Source organism: Ranitomeya variabilis, chromosome 1 (genome assembly GCF_051348905.1).
Source record: "Ranitomeya variabilis isolate aRanVar5 chromosome 1, aRanVar5.hap1, whole genome shotgun sequence".
Classification (NCBI taxonomy): domain Eukaryota; kingdom Metazoa; phylum Chordata; class Amphibia; order Anura; family Dendrobatidae; genus Ranitomeya; species Ranitomeya variabilis.
In genome coordinates this window covers 803,130,447-803,158,256 of record NC_135232.1, presented here as the reverse complement: position 1 = coordinate 803,158,256, position 27,810 = coordinate 803,130,447, and the positions used below count along the sequence as shown (strand labels likewise).

The 27,810-nt window shown below is 45.2% G+C and overlaps 1 protein-coding gene across 1 annotated transcript in view; it reads left to right on the top strand.

Moving 5' to 3' along the window:
* Nucleotides 1-25,877, top strand: part of LOC143769185 (uncharacterized) — a 477,331-nt gene extending 451,454 nt beyond the window's left edge. Inside the window, exon 8 of the mRNA XM_077257766.1 lies at nt 24,621-25,877. Coding sequence (XP_077113881.1) covers nt 24,621-24,749 — 129 coding nt within the window. The 3' untranslated portion in view covers nt 24,750-25,877. The remainder of the gene's footprint in view (nt 1-24,620) is intronic.
* The last annotated feature ends 1,933 nt before the right edge of the window (nt 25,878-27,810 follow it).

Here is a 27,810-nt window from a genome sequence, read left to right as displayed (position 1 = left end):
CCATGATCTGGCAAATGCGGTACTATACCTCCCAACTTTTGAAGAAGGGAAGGAGGTATAAAGTTTGCGGCGCACGTAGTGCGCCATGGCAAATTTTAGGCCACTCCTCTGACCACACCCATTTCACAACTAGTCACACCCATATCCACGTCCCAACCACAGCCATTTAGCACTGCTGATCACACTGCTTCATATACAATAATTATAAACAAAAAATATGGCCACACAGTGATACATACTGTATAATGGCCACACATGATGCTCCATACTGTATAATGGCCACACATGATGCTCCATACTGTATAATGGCCACACACAGTTCTCCATACTGTATAATGGACACACATGATGCTCCATACTGTATAATGGCCACACATGAAGCTCAATACTGTATAATGGCCATACGTGATGCTCCATAGTGTATAATGGCCACACATGATGCTCCATAATGTATAATGGCCACACAGTGCTCCATACTGTATAATGGCCACACAGTGTTCCATATTGTATAATGGCCACACATAGTGCTCCATACTGTATAATGGCCACACACAGTTCTCCATACTGTATAATGATCCCACATGATGCTCAATACTGTATAATGGCCACACATGATGCTCCATACTGTATAATGACCACACATGATGCTCCATACTGTATAATGGCCATTGGCCACACATGATGCTCCATACTGTATAACGGCCACACATGATGCTCAATACTGTATAATGGCCACACACAGTTCTCCATACTGTATAATGATCCCACATGATGCTCAATACTGTATAATGACCCCCCCTCCTGTATGCATGGCTCATCTCCCTTCCATCCCATATACATGACTCATATCCCCCCTCCTGTATGCATGGCTCATATTCCCTCTCCTGTATGCATGGCTCATATTCCCCCTCCTGTATGCATGGCTCATATTTCCCCTCCTGTATGCATGGCTCATATTCCCCCCCCCCTGAATGCATGGCTCATATCCCCCCCCCCTGAATGCATGGCTCATATCCCCCACCTGAATGCATGGCTCATATTCCCCCACTGAATGCATGGTTCATATTCCCCCCCCCCCCCTGTATGCATGGCTCATATTCCCCCACTGAATGCATGGCTCATATTCCCCCACTGAATGCATGGCTTATATTCCCCCCCTGAATGCATGGCTCATATTCCCCCCCCCCCGAATGCATGGCTCATATTGCCCCCCCCGTATGCATGGCTCATATTCCCCCCTGAATGCATGGCTCATATTCCCCCCCTGAATGCATGGCTCATATTCCCCCCCCGAATGCATGGCTCATATTCCCCCCCCTGAATGCATGGCTCATATCCCCCCCCCGAATGCATGGCTCATATACCCCCCCCCCTGAATGCATGGCTCATATTCCCCCCCTGAATGCATGGCTCATATTCCCCCCCGTATGCATGGCTCATATTCCCCCCTGAATGCATGGCTCATATTCCCCGCCCCCCCCCCGTATGCATGGCTCATATCCCCCCCGTATGCATGGCTCATATTCCCCCCCTGAATGCATGGCTCATATTCCCCCCTGAATGCATGGGTCATATTCCCCCCCGTATGCATGGCTCATATTCCCCCCCTGAATGCATGGCTCATATTCCCCCCCTGAATGCATGGCTCATTTTCCCCCCTCCGTATGCATGGCTCATATCCCCCCCCGTATGCATGGCTCATATTCCCCCCCTGAATGCATGGCTCATATTCCCCCCTGAATGCATGGCTCATATTCCCCCCGTATGCATGGCTCATATTCCCCCCCCGTATGCATGGCTCATATTCCCCCCCCCCGTATGCATGGCTCATATCCCCCCCGTATGCATGGCTCATATTCCCCCCCTGAATGCATGGCTCATATTCCCCCCCTGAATGCATGGCTCATATTCCCCCCTGAATGCATGGCTCATATTCCCCCCCGCATGCATGGCTCATATTCCCCTCCTGAATGCATGGCTCATATTCCCCCCCGTATGCATGGCTCATATTCCCCCCCCCGTATGCATGGCTCATATCCCCCCCGTATGCATGGCTCATATTCCCCCCCTGAATGCATGGCTCATATTCCCCCCCTGAATGCATGGCCATATGCATGGCACATATTCCCCCCCCCGTATGCATGGCCCATATTCCCCCCCTGAATGCATGGCTCATATTCCCCCCCCCTGAATGCATGGCTCATATTCCCCCCCCCTGAATGCATGGCTTATCTCTCCACCCCCCCCGCTCCCGCTCCCATCTTGCATGGCGCGCCGGCTTATGTCCTCCTTCATCCCCCCTCCCCGTCCCTCCGTCCCTCATACTTACCTGTTCCTCACCGCGCGGCCACGCCAACATCCCTCTCGCTCTGTCCCGACTCCCGGCGCAGCACCTTCTTCCTGCGTGAGCGGTCATGTGATACCGCTCATTAAGGTCATGAATATGCACATATTCATGACCTTAATGAGCGGTACCACGTGACCGCTCATTCAGGACGAGCTGTGTACGCGGAGACCAGGCATTGCTGGAGCAAGGTGAGTATCGTCTTCAAGGAGGGGAGGTGGGAGGCGGGCGGCCGGGGGGAGGGCGCGAGGGGGCGCGGGGAGGCGGGGGGTTTTGGTCGGTCGGGAGGTGACCCAGGAAAAAAAAAAAAAAAACACCAAACCTTGCTCAGGTGCCGCCCTGTTGTGAATTTGGATTCTGGGCTCCCCCGGTGGCCGCTTGTGGAATTGGACTTGTCATCCTCTTTCCTGTTTCACCTGATTCCATCAGTAGTGGGTGTCGCTATTTAAGCTCATTTCTCTGGTGGTTTCTTGCCGGTCAACAATGTTATCTGATGCCTCTCAGTGCTTGTTCCTGCTTCTAGACAACTACTGATAAGTTGGACTTTTGTCCATGTTTTGTTTGCCTATTTGTTCCAGTTCGCAGCTGAAGTTTTGTTACTGTGTCTGGAAAGCTCTCGTCGATCAGGGATTGCTACTCTGGCGTTATGAGTTAATGCCAGAGTTTAAGGTAATCTCTGGATGGTGTTTTGTTAGTATTTTTCTGCTGACCATGAAAGTATACTATCTGTCTTCTGCTATCTAGTAAGCGGACCTCAAATTTGCTAAGACTATTTTCCTGCTGCGTTTGTTGTTTCATCTGAACTCACCGTCATTATATGTGGGGGGCTACTGTCTTCTTTGGAATATTTCTCTAGAGGTGAGCCAGGTCTTATATTTCCCTCTGCTAGCTATTTAGGTCTTAGGCCAGAGCTGGGCATCTAGCGATAAATAGGAAATGCTACCTGGCTATTTCTAGTTGCGCGGCAGGCTTAGTTCATGGTCAGTATAGTTCCATCTTCCGAGAGCTTGTTCCTCTATAGGCTTGCTATGATCTCTGCCTGCAGAGATCATGACAGTTTGACCGGCCAATAAAGTGTTAAAGACCCAGGTTGAGAAAGGAGAGTTATAAGAAGTCTGCTGGAATATTTTTTTTTTTTTTTTTTTTTTTTTTTTCCTCCAGTCTGCCTTGCTGCAGTCTTTTTTCTCTCTCTCCTCCTAATCTCTGTATGCGCTGTGTGCACCTGACAATAATGGATCTCCAGAGTGTAACTGCGGGTTTGAATAATCTCATCACGAAAGTACAAAATTTACAAGATTTTGTGGTACATGCTCCGGTATCTGAGCCGAGAATTCCTTTGCCGGAGTTCTTCACAGGGAATAGAGATAGCTTCCAGAATTTCCGAAATAATTGTAAGCTTTATTTGTCCCTGAAGTCTCGTTCAGCTGGAGACCCTGCTCAGCAGGTTAGGATTGTGATTTCCTTGCTCAGGGGTGACCCTCAAGATTGGGCCTTCTCATTGCCAGCAGGGGATCCTGCGTTACGCGATGTGGATGCGTTTTTTCTGGCCTTGGGCTTGCTTTATGAGGAACCTCATTTGGAACTTCAGGCAGAAAAAACTTTGATGGCACTATCTCAGGGGCAAGACGAAGCTGAAGTTTTCTGCCAAAAATTCCGTAAATGGTCTGTGCTTACTCAGTGGAATGAGTGCGCCTTGGCGGCAACTTTCAGAGAAGGTCTCTCTGATGCCGTTAAGGATGTTATGGTGGGGTTCCCTGTGCCTGCAGGTCTGAATGAGTCCATGACAATGGCTATTCAGATTGATAGGCGTCTGCGGGAGCGCAAACCGATGCACCATCTGGCGGTGTCTATGGAAAAGACGCCAGAAAGTATGCAGTGTGATAGAATTCTGTCCAGGAGCGAGCGACAGAATTTTAGACGGAAGAATGGATTGTGTTTCTATTGTGGGGATTCTACTCATGTTATATCGGCATGCTCTAGGCGTACAAAGAAGCTGGATAAGTCTGTTTCCATTGGCACTATTCAGTCTAAGTTTATTTTGTCTGTAACCCTGATTTGCTCTTTGTCATCCATTGCCACGGACGCCTATGTTGACTCTGGCGCCGCTCTGAGTCTTATGGATTGGTCCTTTGCCAATCGTTGTGGTTTTGATTTAGAGCCTTTGGAGACTCTTATTCCTCTGAAGGGGATTGACTCCACCCCATTGGCTAATAATAAACCACAATACTGGACACAAGTAACCATGCGTATCAATCCGGATCACCAGGAGATTATTCGTTTCCTGGTGCTGTATAATTTACATGACGATTTGGTACTGGGATTGCCATGGTTGCAGTCTCACAACCCAGTCTTGGACTGGAGAGCTATGTCTGTGTTGAGCTGGGGATGTAAGGGTATTCATGGGGACGTACCTTTGGTTTCTATTTCGTCGTCCATTCCCTCTGAAGTCCCTGAGTTCCTCTCTGATTATCAAGACGTCTTTGACGAACCCAAGCTTGGGTCGTTACCTCCGCACCGTGAGTGCGATTGTGCCATAGATTTGATACCGGGTTGTAAATATCCAAAGGGTCGTTTGTTTAATTTGTCTGTGCCGGAACATGCTGCTATGCGGGAATATATAAAGGAGTCTTTGGAAAAGGGACTTATTCGTCCATCTTCTTCTCCCTTGGGAGCTGGGTTTTTCTTTGTCTCAAAAAAAGACGGCTCTTTGAGACCATGTATTGATTATCGGCTTCTGAATAAGATCACTGTTAAGTATCAATACCCATTGCCATTGCTTACTGATTTGTTTGCTCGTATAGAGGGTGCTAAGTGGTTCTCTAAAATTGATCTTCGTGGGGCGTATAATTTGGTGCGGATCAGGCAGGGGGATGAGTGGAAGACCGCATTTAATACGCCCGAGGGCCACTTTGAGTATTTGGTCATGCCTTTTGGTCTTTCTAATGCCCCTTCAGTTTTCCAGTCTTTTATGCATGATATTTTCCGCGATTTTCTGGATAAATTTATGATAATATATCTGGATGATATTCTGATTTTTTCTGATGACTGGGACTCTCATGTCCAGCAGGTCAGGAGAGTTTTTCAGGTTCTGCGGTCTAATTCTTTATGTGTGAAGGGGTCTAAGTGCGTTTTTGGGGTCCAGAAAATTTCCTTTTTGGGGTATATTTTTTCTCCCTCTTCCATTGAGATGGATCCCGTCAAGGTGCAAGCTATTTGTGACTGGACTCAGCCCTCCTCTCTTAAGGGTCTTCAGAGATTTTTGGGCTTTGCCAACTTTTACCGCCGATTTATTGCTGGTTTTTCGGATGTCGTTAAACCACTGACTGATTTGACCAGACAAGGCGCTGATGTTGCTAATTGGTCCCCTCATGCTGTAGAGGCCTTTCAGGAGCTTAAGCGCCGTTTTGCCTCTGCCCCTGTGTTGCGTCAGCCTGATGTGAATCTGCCTTTTCAGGTTGAGGTTGACGCTTCGGAGATCGGAGCTGGGGCAGTGTTGTCGCAGAAAGGTTCCGACTGCTCCGTCATTAGGCCTTGTGCCTTCTTTTCTCGCAAATTTTCGCCCGCAGAGCGGAATTATGATGTTGGGAATCGGGAGCTTTTGGCCATGAAGTGGGCGTTTGAGGAGTGGCGCCATTGGCTCGAGGGGGCTAGGCATCAGGTGGTGGTATTGACTGACCACAAAAATTTGATTTATCTTGAGACTGCCAGACGCCTGAACCCTAGACAGGCGCGCTGGTCTTTATTTTTTTCTCGCTTTAATTTTGTGGTGTCATACCTACCGGGTTCTAAGAATGTTAAGGCAGATGCCCTTTCTAGGAGTTTTGACCCGGACTCTCCTGGTAATTCTGAACCCACAGGTATCCTTAGGGAGGGAGTAATTTTGTCGGCCGTTTCTCCTGATCTGCGGCGGTCCTTGCAAGAGTTTCAGGCGGATAGACCGGATCGTTGTCCGCCTGATAGACTGTTTGTTCCGGATGATTGGACCAGCAGAGTCATCTCTGAGGTACATTCTTCTGCATTGGCAGGTCATCCCGGAATTTTTGGTACCAGGGATTTGGTGGCAAGATCCTTCTGGTGGCCTTCTCTGTCACGAGATGTGCGAGTCTTTGTGCAGTCATGTGACGTTTGTGCTCGGGCCAAGTCTTGTAGTTCTCGGGCTAGCGGACTGCTGTTGCCCTTGCCTATTCCTAAGAGGCCTTGGACACACATCTCGATGGATTTTATTTCAGATCTGCCTGTTTCCCAGAAGATGTCTGTCATCTGGGTGGTCTGTGACCGTTTCTCTAAAATGGTCCATTTGGTTCCTCTGCCCAAGTTGCCTTCTTCTTCTGAGTTGGTTCCTCTGTTTTTTCAGAATGTTGTTCGATTGCACGGTATTCCTGAGAATATTGTTTCTGACAGAGGTACCCAATTTGTGTCTAGATTTTGGCGGGCATTCTGTGCTAGGATGGGCATGGATTTGTCTTTTTCATCTGCTTTTCACCCTCAGACTAATGGCCAGACCGAGCGGACTAATCAGACCCTTGAGACATATCTGAGGTGTTTTGTCTCTGCTGACCAGGATGATTGGGTTGCTTTTTTGCCATTGGCAGAGTTCGCCCTCAATAATCGGGCCAGTTCTTCCACCTTGGTGTCCCCGTTTTTCTGTAATTCGGGGTTTCACCCTCGATTTTCCTCCGGTCAGGTGGAATCCTCGGATTGTCCTGGAGTGGATGCGGTGGTGGAGAGATTGCATCACATCTGGGGGCAGGTTATGGACAATTTGAAGTTGTCCCAGGAGAAGACTCAGCGTTTTGCCAACCGTCATCGTCGTGTTGGTTCTCGGCTTTGTGTTGGAGATTTAGTGTGGTTGTCTTCTCGTTTTGTCCCTATGAGGGTCTCTTCTCCTAAGTTTAAACCTCGGTTCATCGGCCCTTATAGAATATTGGAGATTCTTAATCCTGTTTCTTTCCGTTTGGACCTCCCTGCGTCCTTTTCCATTCATAACGTTTTTCATCGGTCGTTATTGCGCAGGTATGAGGTACCTGTTGTACCTTCTGTTGAGCCTCCTGCTCCGGTGTTGGTTGAGGGTGAGTTGGAGTACGTTGTGGAGAAAATTTTGGACTCTCGTGTTTCCAGACGGAAACTCCAGTATCTGGTCAACTGGAAGGGTTACGGCCAGGAGGATAATTCTTGGGTCAATGCATCTGATGTTCATGCTTCTGATCTTGTTCGTGCCTTCCATAGGGCTCATCCTGGTCGCCCTGGTGGATCTGGTGAGGGTTCGGTGCCCCCTCCTTGAGGGGGGGGTACTGTTGTGAATTTGGATTCTGGGCTCCCCCGGTGGCCGCTTGTGGAATTGGACTTGTCATCCTCTTTCCTGTTTCACCTGATTCCATCAGTAGTGGGTGTCGCTATTTAAGCTCATTTCTCTGGTGGTTTCTTGCCGGTCAACAATGTTATCTGATGCCTCTCAGTGCTTGTTCCTGCTTCTAGACAACTACTGATAAGTTGGACTTTTGTCCATGTTTTGTTTGCCTATTTGTTCCAGTTCGCAGCTGAAGTTTTGTTACTGTGTCTGGAAAGCTCTCGTCGATCAGGGATTGCTACTCTGGCGTTATGAGTTAATGCCAGAGTTTAAGGTAATCTCTGGATGGTGTTTTGTTAGTATTTTTCTGCTGACCATGAAAGTATACTATCTGTCTTCTGCTATCTAGTAAGCGGACCTCAAATTTGCTAAGACTATTTTCCTGCTGCGTTTGTTGTTTCATCTGAACTCACCGTCATTATATGTGGGGGGCTACTGTCTTCTTTGGAATATTTCTCTAGAGGTGAGCCAGGTCTTATATTTCCCTCTGCTAGCTATTTAGGTCTTAGGCCAGAGCTGGGCATCTAGCGATAAATAGGAAATGCTACCTGGCTATTTCTAGTTGCGCGGCAGGCTTAGTTCATGGTCAGTATAGTTCCATCTTCCGAGAGCTTGTTCCTCTATAGGCTTGCTATGATCTCTGCCTGCAGAGATCATGACACCGCCCCCTGCATTGTCCCCGCCCTAGGCACATGCCCTCAAGTGCCTAGTGGCAAATACGGCCCTGCCGGCACAGAGCAGTGACAGACTGCTCCTGCTGGCGATTCAGCTACCTCTGCTGATGTCACGTCGATAGAGCATTGGCTTTTCCGCTCTGGTCTGTTGATGGGGAGTGACTGCTGACATCATTCTGATTGACAGTCGTCAACCCCAGATAGGTAGCAGGGATGCAGCTGTTAATCAGAATGACAGCGAAATTAACGCCCTGCCAACAGATCAGAGCAGAAAACAAGCTGTCAGGAGCAGTCTGTGATCACTCTGTGGCCACTCAGTGCCGACAAAGAATGATGCGGGGCACAACAGTCAGTTAAGAAGCAGCAACAATAAAATGGAATAAGGCGCTAACAAAATATCGTATTTACCCAAAATGGTATCAATAAAAAAGTCAGCACAGGGCACAAAAAAATAATTTTATACAAATTAATTTTTTTCCACCACTGAAGTAAAAAAAACTATGCAAGTCTGGTGTCTTTGTACTCATACTAACCTGGAGAGTTTTACCATATAATCAACATGGTAAATAAAAATTGTGGAATTGCACTTTTTTTGCAGTTTCACCGCACTTCTAATTTTTTTCCCATTTTCCAGCACACTATATAGTAAAATTAATGGTGTAATTCAAACGTACAACTTGTTTCACAAAAAAAAAGCCCTCATACGGATATATTGATGGAAAAATAAAGTTATGGCTCTTGGAAGAAGCACTGAAGTATAATGCACAGAACACATGAAGAAATATTTGTCTTTCTCCTTAAAGGGGTTGTCCGGTCTTAGGCTACAATTCTGCAGTCATTATATGTGACTGTAGACTTGTGAATCCTCACATCAAGCGCACCGCGAGGATTCTCTGGTGGCAGAAATGGGCGAATGACCACAAGTATATGATTCGAATACGTACAGTCACATGCCAACTAGATGGGCGCAGCCTCGATCAATGCAAGTGTATTGAACAAGGCCGTAGATGTCTAGCCGAAATGTGCATGGAAGTATGTAAATCACATGCTTGCAGTCACATGACAGGCCGCTCCCAACACCGGAAAATTCTCACAGCACACAGTGTGTGCAATGTGAGGATTTACAAGTCTTCAGTCACATAAGACTTGTAACTTTAGACCGGACAACCACTTTAATGACTGGGTGTATCTTTATACCACTGTTTGTTACTGCACTTTTCTAACGTAATTTACACCATGTCTCTGGCATAAATTATGATGAATGTCAAGGAGAGCACGAAGATCTCCCAGCTGGTATCAATTTGTCAGGGAACAAAATTCTGCTTCTTCATGCTACTTTCTCATAAATTCAACACAAGAGGAAAAAGAGCACAAAAAGTCCCAGATAAAATCAATATGATAATTTATTTAAAAAATACATATTTAAGTCAAAAGAAAAAATCAAAACAGTTCACAGACAAAGTAGAACGAATGTTCTCACAGGTGAAACACCCAGGAACCATATATATTTAAGTGGATGGGAGGGCAAAAAAACACTACATCAGAACAGGCTAATAGAATGAAAAATTACCTACAGATTTTTTCATATGTACATATCACTGGCAGGTAAAATCATCCTGCTCAAAAGTACACCCATTACAGCAATAGGTACCAGTACAAAAAAGTGTAATTAACAAATAAAAAACACTGCAATGAGAAAAAGTATTAGGAAAGGAGCAGCATGACAATCCAGCCAGACCTAGTGTAAAATCTACAAATTAGGTGTGTATCACTTTAAAAGCGTAAACATTGCTGAGAGTGTCAGATAAAGCTCTTACCCATAGTCTCCACTGTGGTGAACCTGAATGAGCAGCCCCAACGCGCGTTTCGCGTGGGCTTCCTCGGGGGGGGCTGTGACTCACTATGTGTTATGAAAGACTTTATATAGAGAGATCCATTTGCCTGTGTGGCCACAGAGTGCATGCGCGTGGGTCCGCGTCCCCACAGCTGTATCGCGTCAAGCCTCAATTCCCAGTATAGCCGGATGGGGGAATTTCCTAATGACGTCACTCCCCGGCAAACACACGAAGTCTCAGAGACCTTCAGTGATGCACCGCTCACCCACCGGGCATGCGCACAGGCTCGCACACAGGCATTTAAGACTGGCAATGACAGGAATAGACATATTAAAAAAGGGGCAGTAAGTTTCCTCTTTATTAATCAGTATAGCACCTTAAATATGTATATATAATGTCAACATGTCTGCCAGAGGCACACCTGTTTTAATACTATTAGCCTAGAAAAAAGGAGGAAAATTAAATACTTATGGGTGCCAATTAAACCAGTGCACTAGCCCGCAGTGCGGCAAAATGAAAAGGACAATGGATATGAACAGATGCAATATTATGGGAGATTAATTCAGCCCTATATATCTCTTCAAAGATGCTGCAAGATTTAGAAACAACTACTTAAAGGGAAGATGCAAATTGCCGTATTATAACATATAGCAATAGGCTTTATTTAGCAATTGTGCGCCAGCTATGCCATCTATCATAACTTATTATAGAATTTAAGATTATAAAAACCCAACTCAAAAACTGGTGACAATAATAAATGCTTGTATATCAATAATTAAAGTGACAGTGCATTATAAAGTGACAATGTGATAAATATTACATATACTGGGAAAACAGTATAAAAAATATATGAAAATGTTAAATTTGTGAACCAATAGTACAGAACAGGTAAAACACACTAACAGAAAACTAATAAAAGTGAAAATACACTATTACATAGTAAAAAGTCAAAAAAGACCACAGTGGTGGTAAGAAAAATACAAAACAGAAAATTACAATAAGACACAAGCTATAAACGTGGCAAGCACATAGACAGTTGTTGATAATAAGTATAGGAATCCCAAAAGTAGAATAGTCCTCTCCAATGGCGAAATTTTCTAAACAAGATGTTCTAAAAAGCAGAAAACACATAGTTAAAAAGTTTTAAAAAAAATTAAATCCAGAGAACTATTTTACTATAATTAAAGGGACAAAACGTATATGTTCATTGAGACCTGCTGGAGTCATGGTCCCCAGTACTGTAATCCAGCGACATTCATGCTGTGCCAAAATCCATTTTAAATCACCACCTCTTATTCCCAGTCGTATTCTGTCGATCCCCCACATCCCCACATAAATGCAGGCATTGCTGACAGAGGTGTCCACATTCACCCAGGAATTCAGACATCAGCCTAAGAGAGGTGTTCACACACCTAGGTACCCATGAGTTTTTGAGACCACGTTGACGATGGTTGATGGGCAGATATAATTTGTCCAAATTTTATGCCAAGCGTCTCAAAATGTTTTTCTTAATATTCAAAAGCCGTATTGCTATTCATATTTCATATATTTCACATTGACATGCCTTAGCATAATAGAGTGCAACCTTTCTTGTATATTGTACATGGAGGTATCTCCTCCTGGAATGCACCTATTCACACTAGTCTAGATGTGCCAGTCAGTTTTTTGTCATCAGGTCTATATAACCCGGAAACAGGCACAGCAGGGAGAGGTGCTGGTGAATTAGAGAGAGAATTTTAGCTACGTATAGGCAGGGATTACACAACACTTATATTTCTTTCAACTTCAACAATAGCCCTTATTAGGGCTAAATATAGTCAATATTCATACTGCTGTTAACAGCACTTAGGCTAGGTTCACATTACATTACTGGCGTCCGTTAGACGGACTAAGTTACACTGTGGCATAACGCGGTGTAACACAGTCCGTTAAAGCCGCCATTGAGTCACAATGGGCATGCGCTAGTGATGTGCCGTCATTGAGTGACGGACCCTGGGATGCGGGCTGAAGCGTTTCCGGGTCTGTCACTGCTAGCGCAGAAAGAGCATATGCTAGCTCTATCTGCGCTAGCGCTGTGACACATTGGCACTTGCATTAACAGCAGCCCGTTAACGCATGTGTTGAACGGGCTGCTGTTAACGCAATGTGAACCTGGCCTTAGGGAGTGATTGTGCTCAAAGGATAGTGTAGGAAAGGATAAGGTTAATTTCACTTCTTTTCTACCCAACTCATACAAAAAGCCCTTCTGAGGGCTAATAATATACTTTTTTCTCTTTATCCTGCAAATTGTTCTGAGCAGGGAAAAATTATACCCCATTTATTCTGCGGCAGTTGCGCTGCAAAAGCATACAGCCAGACTTGGTTGCTTAACAATAGCATTGCTATATTCCTGCACTTTAACATGTCCATCTGAGGTGGGCACATTTTCCTGCAATAGTAATACTGCAAATTTTTTTCTGCAGTGAAATATTAGACGGCATTTACAGTGGGGAAAAAGTATTTAGTCAGCCACCAATTGTGCAAGTTCTCCCACTTAAAAAGATGAGAGAGGCCTCTAACTGACATCATAGGTAGACCACAACTATGAGAGTCAAAACTGAGAAAACAAATCCAGAAAATCACCTTGTCTGATTTGGCAATATTTATTTTGCAAATTATGGTGGAAAATAAGTATTTGGTCTTTAACAAAAGTGCATCTCAATATTTTGTTATATATCCTTTGTTGGCAATGACAGAGGTCAAACGTTTTCTGTAAGTCTTCACAAGGTTGGCACACACTGTTGGTGGTATGGTGGCCCATTTCTCCATGCAGATCTCCTCTAGGGCAGTGATGTTTTGGGCCTTTTGCTGGGTAACACGGACTTTCAACTCCCTCCAAAGGTTTGCTATGGGGTTGAGATCTGGAGACTGGCTAGGCCACTCCAGGACCTTCATATGCTTCTTACGAAGCCACTCCTTCGTTGCCCTGGCGATGTGCTTGGGTTCATTATCATGCTGAACGACCCATCCACACTTCATCTTCAATGCCCTTGCTGATTGAAGGAGGTTTGCAATGAAAATCTCACAATACATGGCCCCATTCATTCTTTCATGTACATGGATCAGTCGTCCTGGTCCCTTTGCAGAGAAACAGCCCCAAAGCATGATGTTGCCACCCCATGCTTCACAGTAGGTATGGTGTTCTTTGGATGCAACTCAGCATTCTGTCTCCTCCAAACACGAGTTTTGTTTCTACCAAACAGTTCTACTTTGGTTTCATCAGACCATATGACATTCTCCCAATACTCTTTTGGATAATCCAAATGCTCTCTAGCAAACTTCAGATGGGCCCGAACATATTCTGACTTAAGCAGGGGGACACATCTGGCACTGCAGGATCTGAGTCCCTGGCGGCGTAGTGTGTTACTGATGGTAGCCTTTGTTACAATGGTCCCAGCTCTATGCAGGTCATTCACTAGGTCCTCCCGTGTGGTTCTGGGATTTTTGCTCACCATTCTTGTGATCATTTTGACCCCACTGGGTGAGAGCCCCAGATTGAGGGAGATTATGGGTGGTCTTGTATGTCTTCCATTTTCTTATTATTGCTCCCACAGTTGATTTTTTCACACCAAGCTGCTTGCCTATTGCATATTCAGTCTTCCCAGCCTGGTACAGGGCTACAATTTTGTTTCTGGTGTCCTTCGACAGCTCTTTGGTCTTCACCATAGTGGAGTTTGAAGTGTGACTGTGGTTGTGGACAGGTGTCTTGTATACTCGTAAAAGTTCAAACAGGTGCCATTACTACAGGTAATAAGTTGAGGACAGAGGAGCAGAAGTTACAGGTCTGTGAGAACCAGAAATCTTGCATGTGTCATGGTGGTGGACAGGGTTCCTTCCCTGTCCTCACGGGGTTAATTTATATATCCTCCTTTTGGTTTGGGGAGGGCTATATTTACCCACCTTCATCTGGGGATAATTGTCAGTGATACATCTGTCTTGGCTGTGTGTCTGACCCTTAGTGTGCTTGCATAATGTTTAGTCCAATTGTTTTCTTGTGTATGACTCGGCCTGTTTTCTCGTTCTGTGCTTTGCCTTGTGACTCCGTGCTTATTGTCTGTTTTTGGCTCTGACCTTTGGCATGGTACTCCAACTTCTCTCCTGTGTGCTCCATTTGTACTGCACCGCTATCTTTGGCTCACCGAATTTTTTGCCATGTCTCGACCACGCTTACGTCTCACCTTTTGGCACTTCATCGACCTCCTGGCTTGACCTCGCCATGTTCAGACTACTCTCCGGCTTCGCCGGTCACTGCCGCTACTCGGCATCTGGCCCTGATTCCGTCCACTCCCCCGGAGGTCATGTGCTTCAGGTCCTGTGCTCCGGCAGGTAAGCTCACCGCAGCGCTCTTTCTCTCTGTCCTTCTGTAACACCTGTACTGACTCGTGCTGTAAGTTTGCAGCAGGGCTCTTGACAGCATGTTTTTGGGTGACCAAATACTTATTTTCCACCATAATTTGAAAAATAAATCTCGCCAAATCAGACAATGTGATTTTCTGGATTTGTTTTCTCAATTTTGACTCTCATAGTTGTGGTCTACCTATGATGTCAATTACAGGCCTCTCTCATCTTTTTAAGTGGGAGAACTTGCACAATTGGTGGCTGACTAAATACTTTTTTCCCCTCTGTATACTGTTCCAGTTGTGTATCAAAACAAAAAAAGCCATACTTGGTTGGTTAGAAATAGCATAGCTATGTTGATACTGCAGCGTAAGAAGTCCATCTGTGGTGGGAAAATTTTTCTGTGATTCTAATTCTGCAAAGTTTTCCCAACAGGGATAAATCATACATAATTTAAAATGGCCAAGGCACATGGTAAGGGACGGGGAAGTGGACGTGATGCTGGTGACTAGCGCAGAGGCCGAGGCTGTGGGCAAAGTGAAACTATGCTTGCTGCAGGAGCACAACAAAAACACATCATGTTGACCTCACTTACTGTCCCACTTTGTAGGCGGGTGTGGAACACCACTGTTCAAGCCAGGCAAGTCTGAAAAGGTTGTTGGATGGATAGCAGATAATGATTCCAATCACTTTGCCAGCACCACCCTGTCTTCCACACAGTCCGGTGTCAGTAACTGTGATTCCAGACCACATAATCCTCACCCTGATCCCCTTTCTTCCCACTGAAAATGAGGATGAGAGGGAGGACAATGAGGAGGACAAGGAGGAGAAGATAGACAGTCATCCTGTTGGTGGGGACAGGGAAGTCTTGGCTGTTGGCAGTCTAGCACACATGAGTTTATGGTCCGATGCCTTTCCCATGACCATTGCGTTGTATGCATTTTGGCCAACACTAATTACTGGTCGTTAACCCTTCTAGAACAAGTCTACGAGGAGAACTTTACATCTCTTCATCCCATGGCAGAGAGGTCTAATCAAATGTTGCTGTACCAAAAGGACCTAGTTATAGAATTCTTTAAACAATTTCCATCTGACAATGCTGGGGCAGCAGTCACAGTTCCCTGGACAACCAAGGAGTAGAGACGAGGAAGACACACACCAGATGCATCAGAGGCAGGGGAACACTATCAAAGGTCTAGAAAAGTTTTCTCAGACTCTCCCAGTGCCCATACCCTCATGCACAGGGTATTCTGACAAGGAGGGAAAAGTTTTGGAAGAAGGATTCACCTTCTAGTTGAGGGAATATTTTTGAAAACCAAAAGAGTCAGTGGGTTCTATTAATATATGATCCAATGCCTTGTGGTGGGCTGTCAGGTGGTAGTCACATAGGGAGTTCTCACACTGCATATAGGATTTCACAGCTGGGATATGAGATGTTATACAGTAAGTACAGAAGATCCTGGTCTCCTCTATATCAGGCTGAGTAGATGTGAAACACTCCACATTATATTCCCGAGCAGGGTTGATGAAATAACAGTCCTTGATTCTGCTATGTTAAACTAATCGCTTTTTTCAGGACTAATTCAAATAGATTCTATTCTCTAATGATACCTCTCTTATCTGCAATTTGTGTAGGGTGAGCTGTTGTAGTGGGGTTAGCGTATTACCGCCATCTAGTCAGGGATTATTGTCTTTAAATTTTATTCCTTGCTGCTGCTTTTTTCCATACAATAATTGACAGATTCATGTTTTTTACGGTGATCTGTAATCAGAAATTCTTCAATACTGGCAGTGTTGCTTGCATTCCTCCTGAGTTTGTTGTTGCCATGTACCAGAAAAAAATCTTTTTAGGGCTGGTGTAAATCCCTTCTATATTTTACAATAATACTGCTCTTTTTTCCATTCATTTAGGGTGAGGTGTGGCAGTAAGGATAGCGTATTACAGGCATCTAGCCAAGGATTATTACCTTATAAATTATAATCCCTACTGCTGCTTTTTTCTCATACACTCATTGACAGATTCTTGTTTTTTATGGTGATCTGTACTCAGCAATTCATCAAAGCATGCAAAATTGATTTAATTTGTCCAATCGCAGTTTTACTGCAGCAACTGTATGTAAGAGGTAGTGGTGGGAGACCTTACGCTATAGGAGCTGCAATTACCACTTCTGAACTCTCCAGTGCTTTTGTTTCCATCCTTTTCCGGGGGCTTCTTGAAGTATGTTTGAGATCATTGTCCTGCTGGAAGACACATGACCTAGGATGCAAACCCAGCTTTCTGACAGTGGACACTACATTTCGACCCCAAATCCTTTGGGAATCTTCATATTTCATGATGCCTTGCACGCAGTCAAGGCTGTCATGGTTCTCAATGGCAAGAGACCGTAGTAAAGCATACAAAAGGACTAGCTCTTGGAAGATGGGAACTCGAGCTGACTGTGAGCTAAACCTACCGCACAACTAACAGTGGCCGGGTAGCGTGCCTACGTTTTATCCCTAGACGCCCAGCGCCAGCCGGAGAACTGACTGACCCTAGCACAGGAAAATACAGACCTGGCTTACCTCTAGAGAAATTTTCCCCAAAAGGCAGACAGTAGCCCCCACATATAATGTCGGTGATTTTAGAGGAAATTGACATACGAAGTATGAAGATAGGTTTAGCAAATTGAGGTCCGCTTACTAGATAGTAGGAAGATAGAAAAGGGAACTACACAGTCAGCTGAAAACCCTTTCAAAACACCATCCTGAAATTACTTTAAGACTCTAATATCAACTCATGACACCAGAGTGGCAATTTCAGCTCACAAGAGCTTCCAGCCTCAGAAATATTCAAACACAGAGAACTGGAACAAAAATGCAAAACAAACTTAGGACTACAAGTCCAACTTAGCTGATAGTAGTCTAGGAGCAGGAACATGCAACAGAAAGGCTTCTGGTAACATTGTTGGCCGGCATAGAAATGACTGAGGAGCAAGTCTAAATAGACAACTCCCACATCCTGATGGAAACAGGTGAACAGAGGCGATGAAGCACACAAGTTCAGTACCACCAGTGACCACCGGGGGAGCCCAGAAACCAAATTCACAACAGTACCCCCCCCTCAAGGAGGGGGCACCGAACCCTCACCAGAACCACCAGGGCGATCAGAATGAGCCCTATGAAAGGCACGGACCAAATCGGAGGCATGAACATCAGAGGCTGTCACCCAAGAATTATCCTCCTGACCGTAGCCCTTCCACTTGACCAGATACTGAAGTCTCCGTCTGGAAACACGGGAGTCCAAGATCTTCTCGACAACGTACTCCAACTCACCCTCAACCAACACCGGAGCAGGAGGCTCAACGGAAGGCACAACCGGTACCTCATACCTGCGCAACAATGACCGATGGAAGACATTATGAATAGAAAAAGATGCAGGGAGGTCCAAACGAAAGGACACAGGGTTAAGAATCTCCAATATCTTGTACGGGCCGATGAACCGAGGCTTAAACTTAGGAGAAGAAACCTTCATAGGGACAAAACGAGCAGACAACCACACCAAGTCCCCAACACAAAGACGAGGACCAACACGACGACGGCGGTTGGCAAAATGCTGAGTCTTCTCCTGGGACAACTTCAAATTGTCCACCACATGCCCCCAAATCTGATGCAACCTCTCCACCACAGCATCCACTCCAGGACAATCCGAAGACTCCACCTGACCGGAAGAGAAACGAGGATGAAACCCCTAATTACAGAAGAAAGGAGAAACCAAGGTGGCAGAACTAGCCCGATTATTGAGGGCAAACTCCGCCAAGGGCAAAAAGGCAACCCAATCATCCTGATCCGCAGACACAAAACACCTCAAATAAGTCTCCAAGGTCTGATTAGTTCGCTCAGTCTGGCCATTAGTCTGAGGATGGAAAGCAGACGAAAAAGACAAATCAATGCCCATCCTAGCACAGAACGCTCGCCAAAATCTAGACACGAATTGGGTTCCCCTGTCAGACACGATATTCTCCGGAATACCATGCAAGCGAACCACATTTTGAAAAAACAGAGGAACCAGCTCGGATGAGGAAGGCAATTTAGGCAAGGGGACCAAATGGACCATCTTAGAGAAACGGTCACACACCACCCAGATGACAGACATCTTCTGAGAAACAGGGAGATCAGAAATAAAATCCATGGAGATGTGAGTCCAAGGCCTCTTCGGAATAGGCAAAGATAACAACAATCCACTAGCCCGAGAACAACAAGGCTTGGCCCGAGCACAAACATCACAAGACTGCACAAAACCTCGCACATCTCGCGACAGGGAAGGCCACCAGAAGGACCTAGCCACCAAATCCCTGGTACCAAAGATTCCAGGATGACCAGCTAACGCGGAAGAATGGACCTCCGAGATGACTCTACTGGTCCAATCATCAGGAACAAACATTCTACCAGGCGGGCAACGATCAGGTCTATCCGCCTGAAACTCCTGCAAGACCCGTCGCAAGTCTGGGGAAACAGCAGATAATATCACTCCATCCTTAAGGATACCTGTAGGTTCAGAATTACCAGGGGAATCAGGCTCAAAACTCCTAGAAAGGGCATCCGCCTTCACATTTTTAGAACCCGGTAGGTAAGAAACCACAAAATTAAACCGAGAGAAAAATAACGACCAGCGCGCCTGTCTAGGATTCAGGCGCCTGGCAGACTCAAGATAAATCAAATTCTTGTGGTCGGTCAATACCACCACCTGATGTCTAGCCCCCTCAAGCCAATGACGCCACTCCTCAAAAGCCCACTTCATAGCCAAGAGCTCCCGATTACCAATATCATAATTTCGCTCAGCGGGCGAAAATTTACGAGAAAAGAACGCGCAAGGTCTCATCACGGAGCAGTCGGAACTTTTCTGCGACAAAACCGCCCCAGCTCCGATTTCCGAAGCGTCGACCTCAACCTGAAAAGGAAGAGTAACATCAGGCTGACGCAATACAGGGGCGGAAGAAAAGCGGCGCTTAAGCTCCCGAAAGGCCTCCACAGCAGCAGGGGACCAATCAGCAACATCAGCACCCTTCTTAGTCAAATCAGTCAACGGTTTAGCAACATCAGAAAAACCAGTTATAAATCGACGATAAAAATTAGCAAAGCCCAAAAACTTCTGAAGGCTCTTAAGAGAAGAGGGTTGCGTCCAATCACAAATAGCCTGAACCTTGACAGGGTCCATCTCAATGGAAGAGGGGGAAAAAATGTACCCCAAAAACGAAATCCTTTGAACCCCAAAAACGCACTTAGAACCCTTTACACACAAGGAATTAGAGCGCAAAACCTGAAAAACCCTCCTGACCTGTTGGACATGAGAGTCCCAGTCGTCCGAAAAAATCAAAATATCATCCAGATACACAATCATAAATTTATCCAAATATTCACGGAAAATGTCATGCATAAAAGACTGAAAGACTGAAGGGGCATTTGAAAGACCAAAAGGCATTACTAAATACTCAAAATGGCCCTCAGGCGTATTAAATGCGGTTTTCCACTCATCCCCCTGCTTAATTCGCACTAAATTATACGCCCCACGAAGATCAATCTTAGAGAACCACTTGGCCCCCTTTATTCGAGCAAACAAATCAGTAAGCAGTGGCAAAGGATACTGATATTTAACCGTGATTTTATTCAAAAGCCGATAATCAATACACGGCCTCAAAGAGCCATCTTTTTTAGATACAAAGAAAAAACCAGCTCCTAAGGGAGATGACGAAGGACGAATATGTCCCTTTTCCAAGGACTCCTTAATATATTCCCGCATAGCAGCATGTTCAGGCACAGACAGATTAAATAAACGACCCTTTGGAAACTTACTGCCCGGAATCAGATCTATTGTACAATCGCAATCTCTGTGCGGAGGTAGTGAACCAAGTTTAGGCTCCTCAAAAACGTCACGATAATCAGATAAAAATTCCGGAATCTCAGAGGGAATAGATGATGAAATGGAAACCAAAGGTACGTCCCCATGAGTCCCCTGACATCCCCAGCTTAACACAGACATTGCTTTCCAGTCGAGGACTGGGTTATGAGATTGCAGCCATGGCAATCCAAGCACCAACACATCATGTAGATTATACAACACAAGGAAGCGAATAATCTCCTGGTGATCCGGATTAATACGCATAGTTACTTGTGTCCAGTATTGTGGTTTATTACTAGCCAATGGCGTGGAGTCAATACCCTTCAGAGGTATAGGAACTTCCAGAGGCTCTAAATTAAACCCACAGCGTTTGGCAAAGGACCAATCCATAAGACTCAAAGCGGCGCCAGAGTCGACATAGGCGTCCGCGGTAATAGACGATAAAGAGCAAATCAGGGTCACAGATAGAATAAACTTGGACTGTAAAGTACCAATTGAAACAGACTTATCAACCTTCTTAGTACGTTTAGAGCATGCTGATATAACATGAGTTGAATCGCCACAATAGAAGCATAACCCATTTTTTCGCCTAAAATTCTGTCGTTCGCTTCTGGACAGAATTCTATCACATTGCATAATCTCTGGCGCCTTCTCAGTAGACACCGCCAAATGGTGCACAGGTTTGCGCTCCCGCAAACGCCGATCAATCTGAATAGCCATTGTCATGGACTCATTCAGACCTGCAGGCACAGGGAACCCCACCATAACATCTTTAATGGCATCAGAGAGACCCTCTCTGAAATTCGCCGCCAGGGCGCACTCATTCCACTGAGTAAGCACAGACCACTTACGAAATTTTTGGCAGTATATTTCAGCCTCATCTTGCCCCTGAGACAGGGCCATCAAGGCTTTTTCAGCCTGAATCTCTAAATGAGGTTCCTCATAAAGCAACCCTAAAGCCAGGAAAAACGCATCCACATTGAGCAACGCAGGATCCCCTGGTGCCAAAGCCAATGCCCAATCCTGAGGGTCGCCCCGGAGCAAGGAAATTACAATCCTGACCTGCTGTGCAGGATCTCCAGCGGAGCGAGATCTCAGAGACAAAAACAATTTACAATTATGTTTGAAATTCTGGAAGCGAGATCTATCCCCGGAGAAAAATTCAGGCAAAGGTACTCTAGGTTCAGATATAGGAGCATGAATTACAAAATCCTGTAAACTTTGAACCTTCATAGCGAGATTATTCAAACCTGTAGCTAAACTCTGAGAATCCATTTTCATCAGGTGAAATCAGAACCATTCAAGGATTAGAAGGAGAGAGAGATGAAGGCTGCAGTAAGCAGAGATGCTAGTGAATCAACTAATGAGCAAACTCAGGAAAAAAAAAAAAAAAAAAATTTCTCTGCAGACTTCTTTTCTCTCCTTTCTTCTGCCAATTATTTTAACCCTTGGCTGGCCAAACTGTCATGGTTCTCAATGGCAAGAGACTGTAGTAAAGCATACAAAAGGACTAGCTCTTGGAAGATGGGAACTCGAGCTGACTGTGAGCTAAACCTACCGCACAACTAACAGTGGCCGGGTAGCGTGCCTACGTTTTATCCCTAGACGCCCAGCGCCAGCCGGAGAACTGACTGACCCTAGCAGAGGAAAATACAGACCTGGCTTACCTCTAGAGAAATTTTCCCCAAAAGGCAGACAGTAGCCCCCACATATAATGTCGGTGATTTTAGAGGAAATTGACATACGAAGTATGAAGATAGGTTTAGCAAATTGAGGTCCGCTTACTAGATAGTAGGAAGACAGAAAAGGGAAATACACAGTCAGCTGAAAACCCTTTCAAAACACCATCCTGAAATTACTTTAAGACTCTAATATCAACTCATGACACCAGAGTGGCAATTTCAGCTCACAAGAGCTTCCAGCCTCAGAAATATTCAAACACAGAGAACTGGAACAAAAATGCAAAACAAACTTAGGACTACAAGTCCAACTTAGCTGATAGTAGTCTAGGAGCAGGAACATGCAACAGAAAGGCTTCTGGTAACATTGTTGGCCGGCATAGAAATGACTGAGGAGCAAGGCTAAATAGACAACTCCCACATCCTGATGGAAACAGGTGAACAGAGGCGATGAAGCACACAAGTTCAGTACCACCAGTGACCACCGGGGGAGCCCAGAAACCAAATTCACAACACAAGGCACCCAGTGCCAGAGGCAGCAAAAAGCCCCGAAATATTTTTGAACCTCCACCATATTTGATTGTAACTACTGTGTTATTTCATTTGTAGGCCTCATTCAATTTACAGTAAACAATTGAATGATGTGCTTTACCAAAAAGCATTATCTTGGTCTTATCTGTCCACAAGATGCCTGCTGGCCTCTAAAAATAGTGAGGGCCATCTGCTGGCCCTCTATAAATTGAGGGCTGCCTGCTGGCCCTCAGAGTTTCAAACTTTACAGTATCCAAAGGGAAAGAATATTTACCCACCTCAGATGGATAAATTGTATTGCAATAGTAATATACGGCTATATAAAGCATAGCCGGCTGCTGGATCTCCAAACATACTTAGTGAGGGCTGTCTGCTGGCTCTCTAAAACTGTTGAGTGAGGGCTATCTGCTGACCCTCTAAAATTAGAGTGAGGTCCGCCGGATGGCCCTCTGACAATAGTAAGGGCTGCCTGATGGCCATGACAAAAAGAATTTGGACTTTCAGAGTCCCTTCTTCATAAATTAAACAGATTGTGTCTGATAATATCTCACACAGCACATGGCCAGATAAGGTAGTAAAAATGTTAAAATTACATTTCCTGGTGAATGTTTTTTTCACCATTGAAAGCAATGCAAACGTGCAAAAACACTATGTATGAACAAAGCCCAAGGTGTGGAGAAGCATTTTTTTTTGTCTTATTTATTTTGCCTTTTCATACAAGTCATTATCCTGGAATGTATCTTTCTTAACATTTTTTCCAGCAAAATCCATTTTATGTTCAGTTTTGTATGTTTTATTGTCAGTCCGTAAAAGTGGCGTAATACTCTGACAACATTGTTTCCAGCAGTTACCTGCATTTCATAGATGTTACAGGGGTCTTCCATATGCTGTTCCCATGCCATTTTAGCATTGTTCCCATCGAGCACAGCAATTTTTAGACCCCTCCAGACCTCCGGGGGTGGGATCTGCCAGAAAAATGCTTGAGTTTCCTATTGACTTCCTTTATACAGTGAGGAAAAAAAGTATTGTGTCAGCCACCAATTGTGCAAGTTCTCCCACTTAAAAAGATGAGAGAGGCCTGTAATTGACATCATAGGTAGACCACAACTGATAGAGTCAAAATAAGAAAACAAATCCAGAAAATCACCTTGTCTGATTTGGCAAGATTTATTTTGCAAATTATGGTGGAAAATATGTATTTGGTCATTAACAAAACTTCATCTCAATATTTTGTTATATATCCTTTTTGGCAATGACAAAGGTCAAATGTTTTCTGTAAGTCTTCACAAGTTTGGCACACACTGTTAGTGGTATGTTGGCCCATTCCTCCATGCAGATCTGCTCTAGAGCAGTGATGTTTTGGGCCTGTCACTGGGCAACACGGATTTTCAAATCTCTACAAAGGTTTTCTATCGGGTTGAGATCTGGAGACTGTCTAGGCCACTCCAGGACCTTCATATGCTTCTTATGAAGCCATTCCTTTGTTGCCTTGGCGGTGTGCTTGGGATCATTATCATGCTGACATGGTGGCTGACTAAATATTTTTTTCCCCACTGTACTCGTTACTCATGTCGAGCACCCGAGCATTATGATTTGCTTGACTCGATTAATGAGTTCCCAAGCATTTTTGCGCGCCCTCATCATCATGGACAACCCCTTTAAGAGGCAGGTGTCTCTCAATTAATCAGAAGCCTCATACTCCACCTTGGGCCAAAGAGTTTGTTTGTAGTGTGTTACCATGGAGACTACATGTGTCTGCATAGGAGATGTAAACAAAAAAATATTTATACTTAAGATTATTTGCAAAGTTGCTGAACAACCCAAGAAATGAGCATACTTTACTTTCGAAAGCACTGTTTGACAACTTAAATGTTTTATTTGCAATAGACTGAGTTTGGAAAAAATAATTTACTTACACACAAATCATCTAACTTGGAATGTCTTGTTCTTGCTCCTAGATCCTAGACATGCTGCAGGTGTGGAGGAATGCCCTTGGCAAGCAGACACAGAGACAGACATTGCAGGAAGCTCTGAAACAAACTAACAACGCTGACATTGCCAATGAGATCTTCACTCTTAATTTTTAATGCGTCTAGGCATAATTTAATTAACGGCTGGACTGTGACCCTATTCATTGATAAATCAAAATGCTGTGTTAATCATGCAGACATAAAGAAACATATTTAAATTAATTGTTACCTTTGTTAAAAAGGTCTCTCAAAGGTAACCTGAACACAGGGTATCCCACTGTTGAAACCTTCATCATATATCTCGAATCTTTTGGTCGAACCTGGTATTAGATGGTTACTTTGTAGGACTCCCACAAAGTAAAATTAAAGGGGTTCTCCTTTTTTCAAATGGATGTTAGAAAAATAATAACAAATGGTATACGCAATGGTTCTAGTCTGTGTCGCTCCAGTGTATGTTTGTCTGGTTATCTCAGTGAGTGATCGGTGTCCTGACTACTGTGACCTGTGACTGGGTGCAGCAGTCAGATGACTAGGACAGGACTTTTTTTTACTGTATTTTACTATGCTTTATTTTGTGGGCTGTTACTTTTCACTGGGATACCAAATATACAGGGGTTGGACAAAATAATGGAAACACCTGGAAACATCAACAAAAGTTAGTTTAATATGGTGTAGGTCCACCTTTTGCGGTGATTACAGCCTCAATTCTCCGAGGTATGGATTCATACAAGGTGTGAATTTTTTCCAAAGGAATTTTAGCTCATTCTGCAGTTAAAACACCTTCCAGTTCTTTGAGCGACGATGGCGGCGGAAATCGACGACTAACTTGATGGTCAATAATGTTGAGGTCTAGGGATTGTGGGGGCCAGATGAGATGCTCAACTTCATTAGAATGTTCCTCGTGCCATGCTTTAACGATTCTAGCTGTATGAATTGGTGCATTATCATCCTGAAAGATGGCGTTCCCCTCCGGGAACAGTGCTTGAACCATTGGATGCACTTGGTCGCCCAAAATGCCTAAATAATCTCGGCTGTTAATTCTTCCATGAAAGGATATCATTGGCACAGCGGATCTCCACAAAATAGCACCCCAGATAATCACAGAACCTCCACCATGTTTTACGGTTGGGAGAAGGCAGTCTGGATGGAATCCTTCTTTCGGCTGTCTCCAAGCGTACACTCGGCAGGAGGTCAGAAAGAGGATAAACGATGATTCGTCTGAGAATATCACATGTTTCCACTGCTCAAGGGACCAATTCTGGAAGTTTCTACACCACTCTAAACGCTTGGAAACATTTGTCCTTGAGAGCAGCGGTTTTGTAATTGCAGCTCTTCCGTGGAATCCAGATTTGTGCAGCTCCCGACGAACAGTTTTCGTGGAAACTGGGTTCTGTAGGTGTTCTGGCTCAGGTATTTGTGCAGGAGGTGGTCAGACTTCACAGGGTCCCGTCTGACATTGTGTCTGATAGGGGTACTCAGTTTGTGGCAAAATTTTGGAAAGCTTTTTGCTCACGGCTGGGGATCAAGTTGTCGCATTCTTTTGCGTTTCATCCTCAGTCAAATGGTCAGACCGAGCGTATGGACCAGAATTTGGAGCAGTACTTACGCTGTTTTGTTTCTGACAATCAGGAGGAGTGGTCGACGTTCCTTCCTTTGGCTGAGTTTGCTATAAATAATCACCATCAGGAATCGTCTGGGGAGTCCCCGTTCTTTTGTGTTTATGGGCTCCATCCTCAGTTTTGTACTCTGCATCAGAGGGGTTCTACTGGTGTCCCGGAGGAGGACCAGTTAGGAGCACAACTGGCATCCGTGTGGAGGAGAGTGAAACCGCTTGCTAAGCATAGGTGCAAGGTACAAACGAGTGGCTGACAGTAAACGTGTGACAGGTCCGGACCTGAGTGTGGGTGACTGGGTGTGGTTGTCCACAAAAAACATAAAACTCAAGATTCCATCCTTGAAATTGGGTCCAAGGTTTATTGGTCCATTTAGGGTTGCCACCATCATTAACCCGGTAGCCTATCGTTTGGCGCTCCCTACGGTATATAAAATACACAACGTGTTCCACAGATCTTTATTAAAAAAGCTGGTGGGTTCTGTGGACACGGCGCCTATGCCACCTCCAGTCTTGGTGGATGGCAATTTGGAGTTTGAAGTCTCCAAGGTGGTTGACTCTCGAGTAGTGCGCCGCACATTACAGTACCTGGTACATTGGCATGGTTATGGGCCGGAAGAGAGGTCCTGGGTACCAGCCTCAGACATACATGCGGACCAGCTGGTCAGTATGTTTCACTGCCGCCATCCGGACAAGCCGGGTCCTATAAGTCGTGAGGGCCCTGGGGTCCCTCGTAGAAGGCGGGGTACTGTCATGTCGGACGCTGTTCACACTAGGGCATCCGACAGACAGCGGTAATTCCACATACGTCCACTACACGCTCAGTGGCATCGGCTAGACTTTATCCAGCTTGCTCGGGGTTAATCTAGCTGGTAATTTGGTTGGAGGCTGGGTCACGCCCATGGCCTTTAAATAGTCGTGCTGGACTATGGGTGTCGCCGATTATAGCTTGTGCTTAGTGCCTAGTGATTCCAATCTGGAGTGGTGGCCTTGTTGTAGGAATATCGTATCTGGTGGTGTATTTTCCTTTGTCATATTCCTCCTTCCTATTTCTGTATTTGTTTTGCCCTGTGCACATTATAGTGTTTTCCTGTGTGTCTGCGGCGTGGTGCGTTTTTCAGTTTTCCCTGTCTGTGCTTTCTGTGGGGATTGGTGTGTGGTCTCTACACTGGGTGGCGGGTGGTGGTTTCAGCTTAGGGCTGAAACAGGAGACAGGGTCAGGCCTGGCGGCCCAGACATGCACACCTTTAGTGTAACTTCTGGGAAAGGGACAGACAGGGTTTCCCTAGCCTGAGGGATATCGCAGGGGCCCGGGTAACCAGCCCTAGTCTACCCAGTACTCCCGTGACAGTCCACTAGCAAAGCGCTGGCAACCAACACATTGCTGTTATCACGCCAGTGCAGACACAGGAGATTAAAGACCAAGCGGTGCAATGACATTACCGCGCTGGGATTCTGATGTCCTGTGCATGCGCCCGTACCTTGATCAGTGTTTTATCCTAACATTCTGTAGCCCGGAGGCTTTAATCGACTTCAGCGGTACACACCAATACTGTTAAGAGAGGT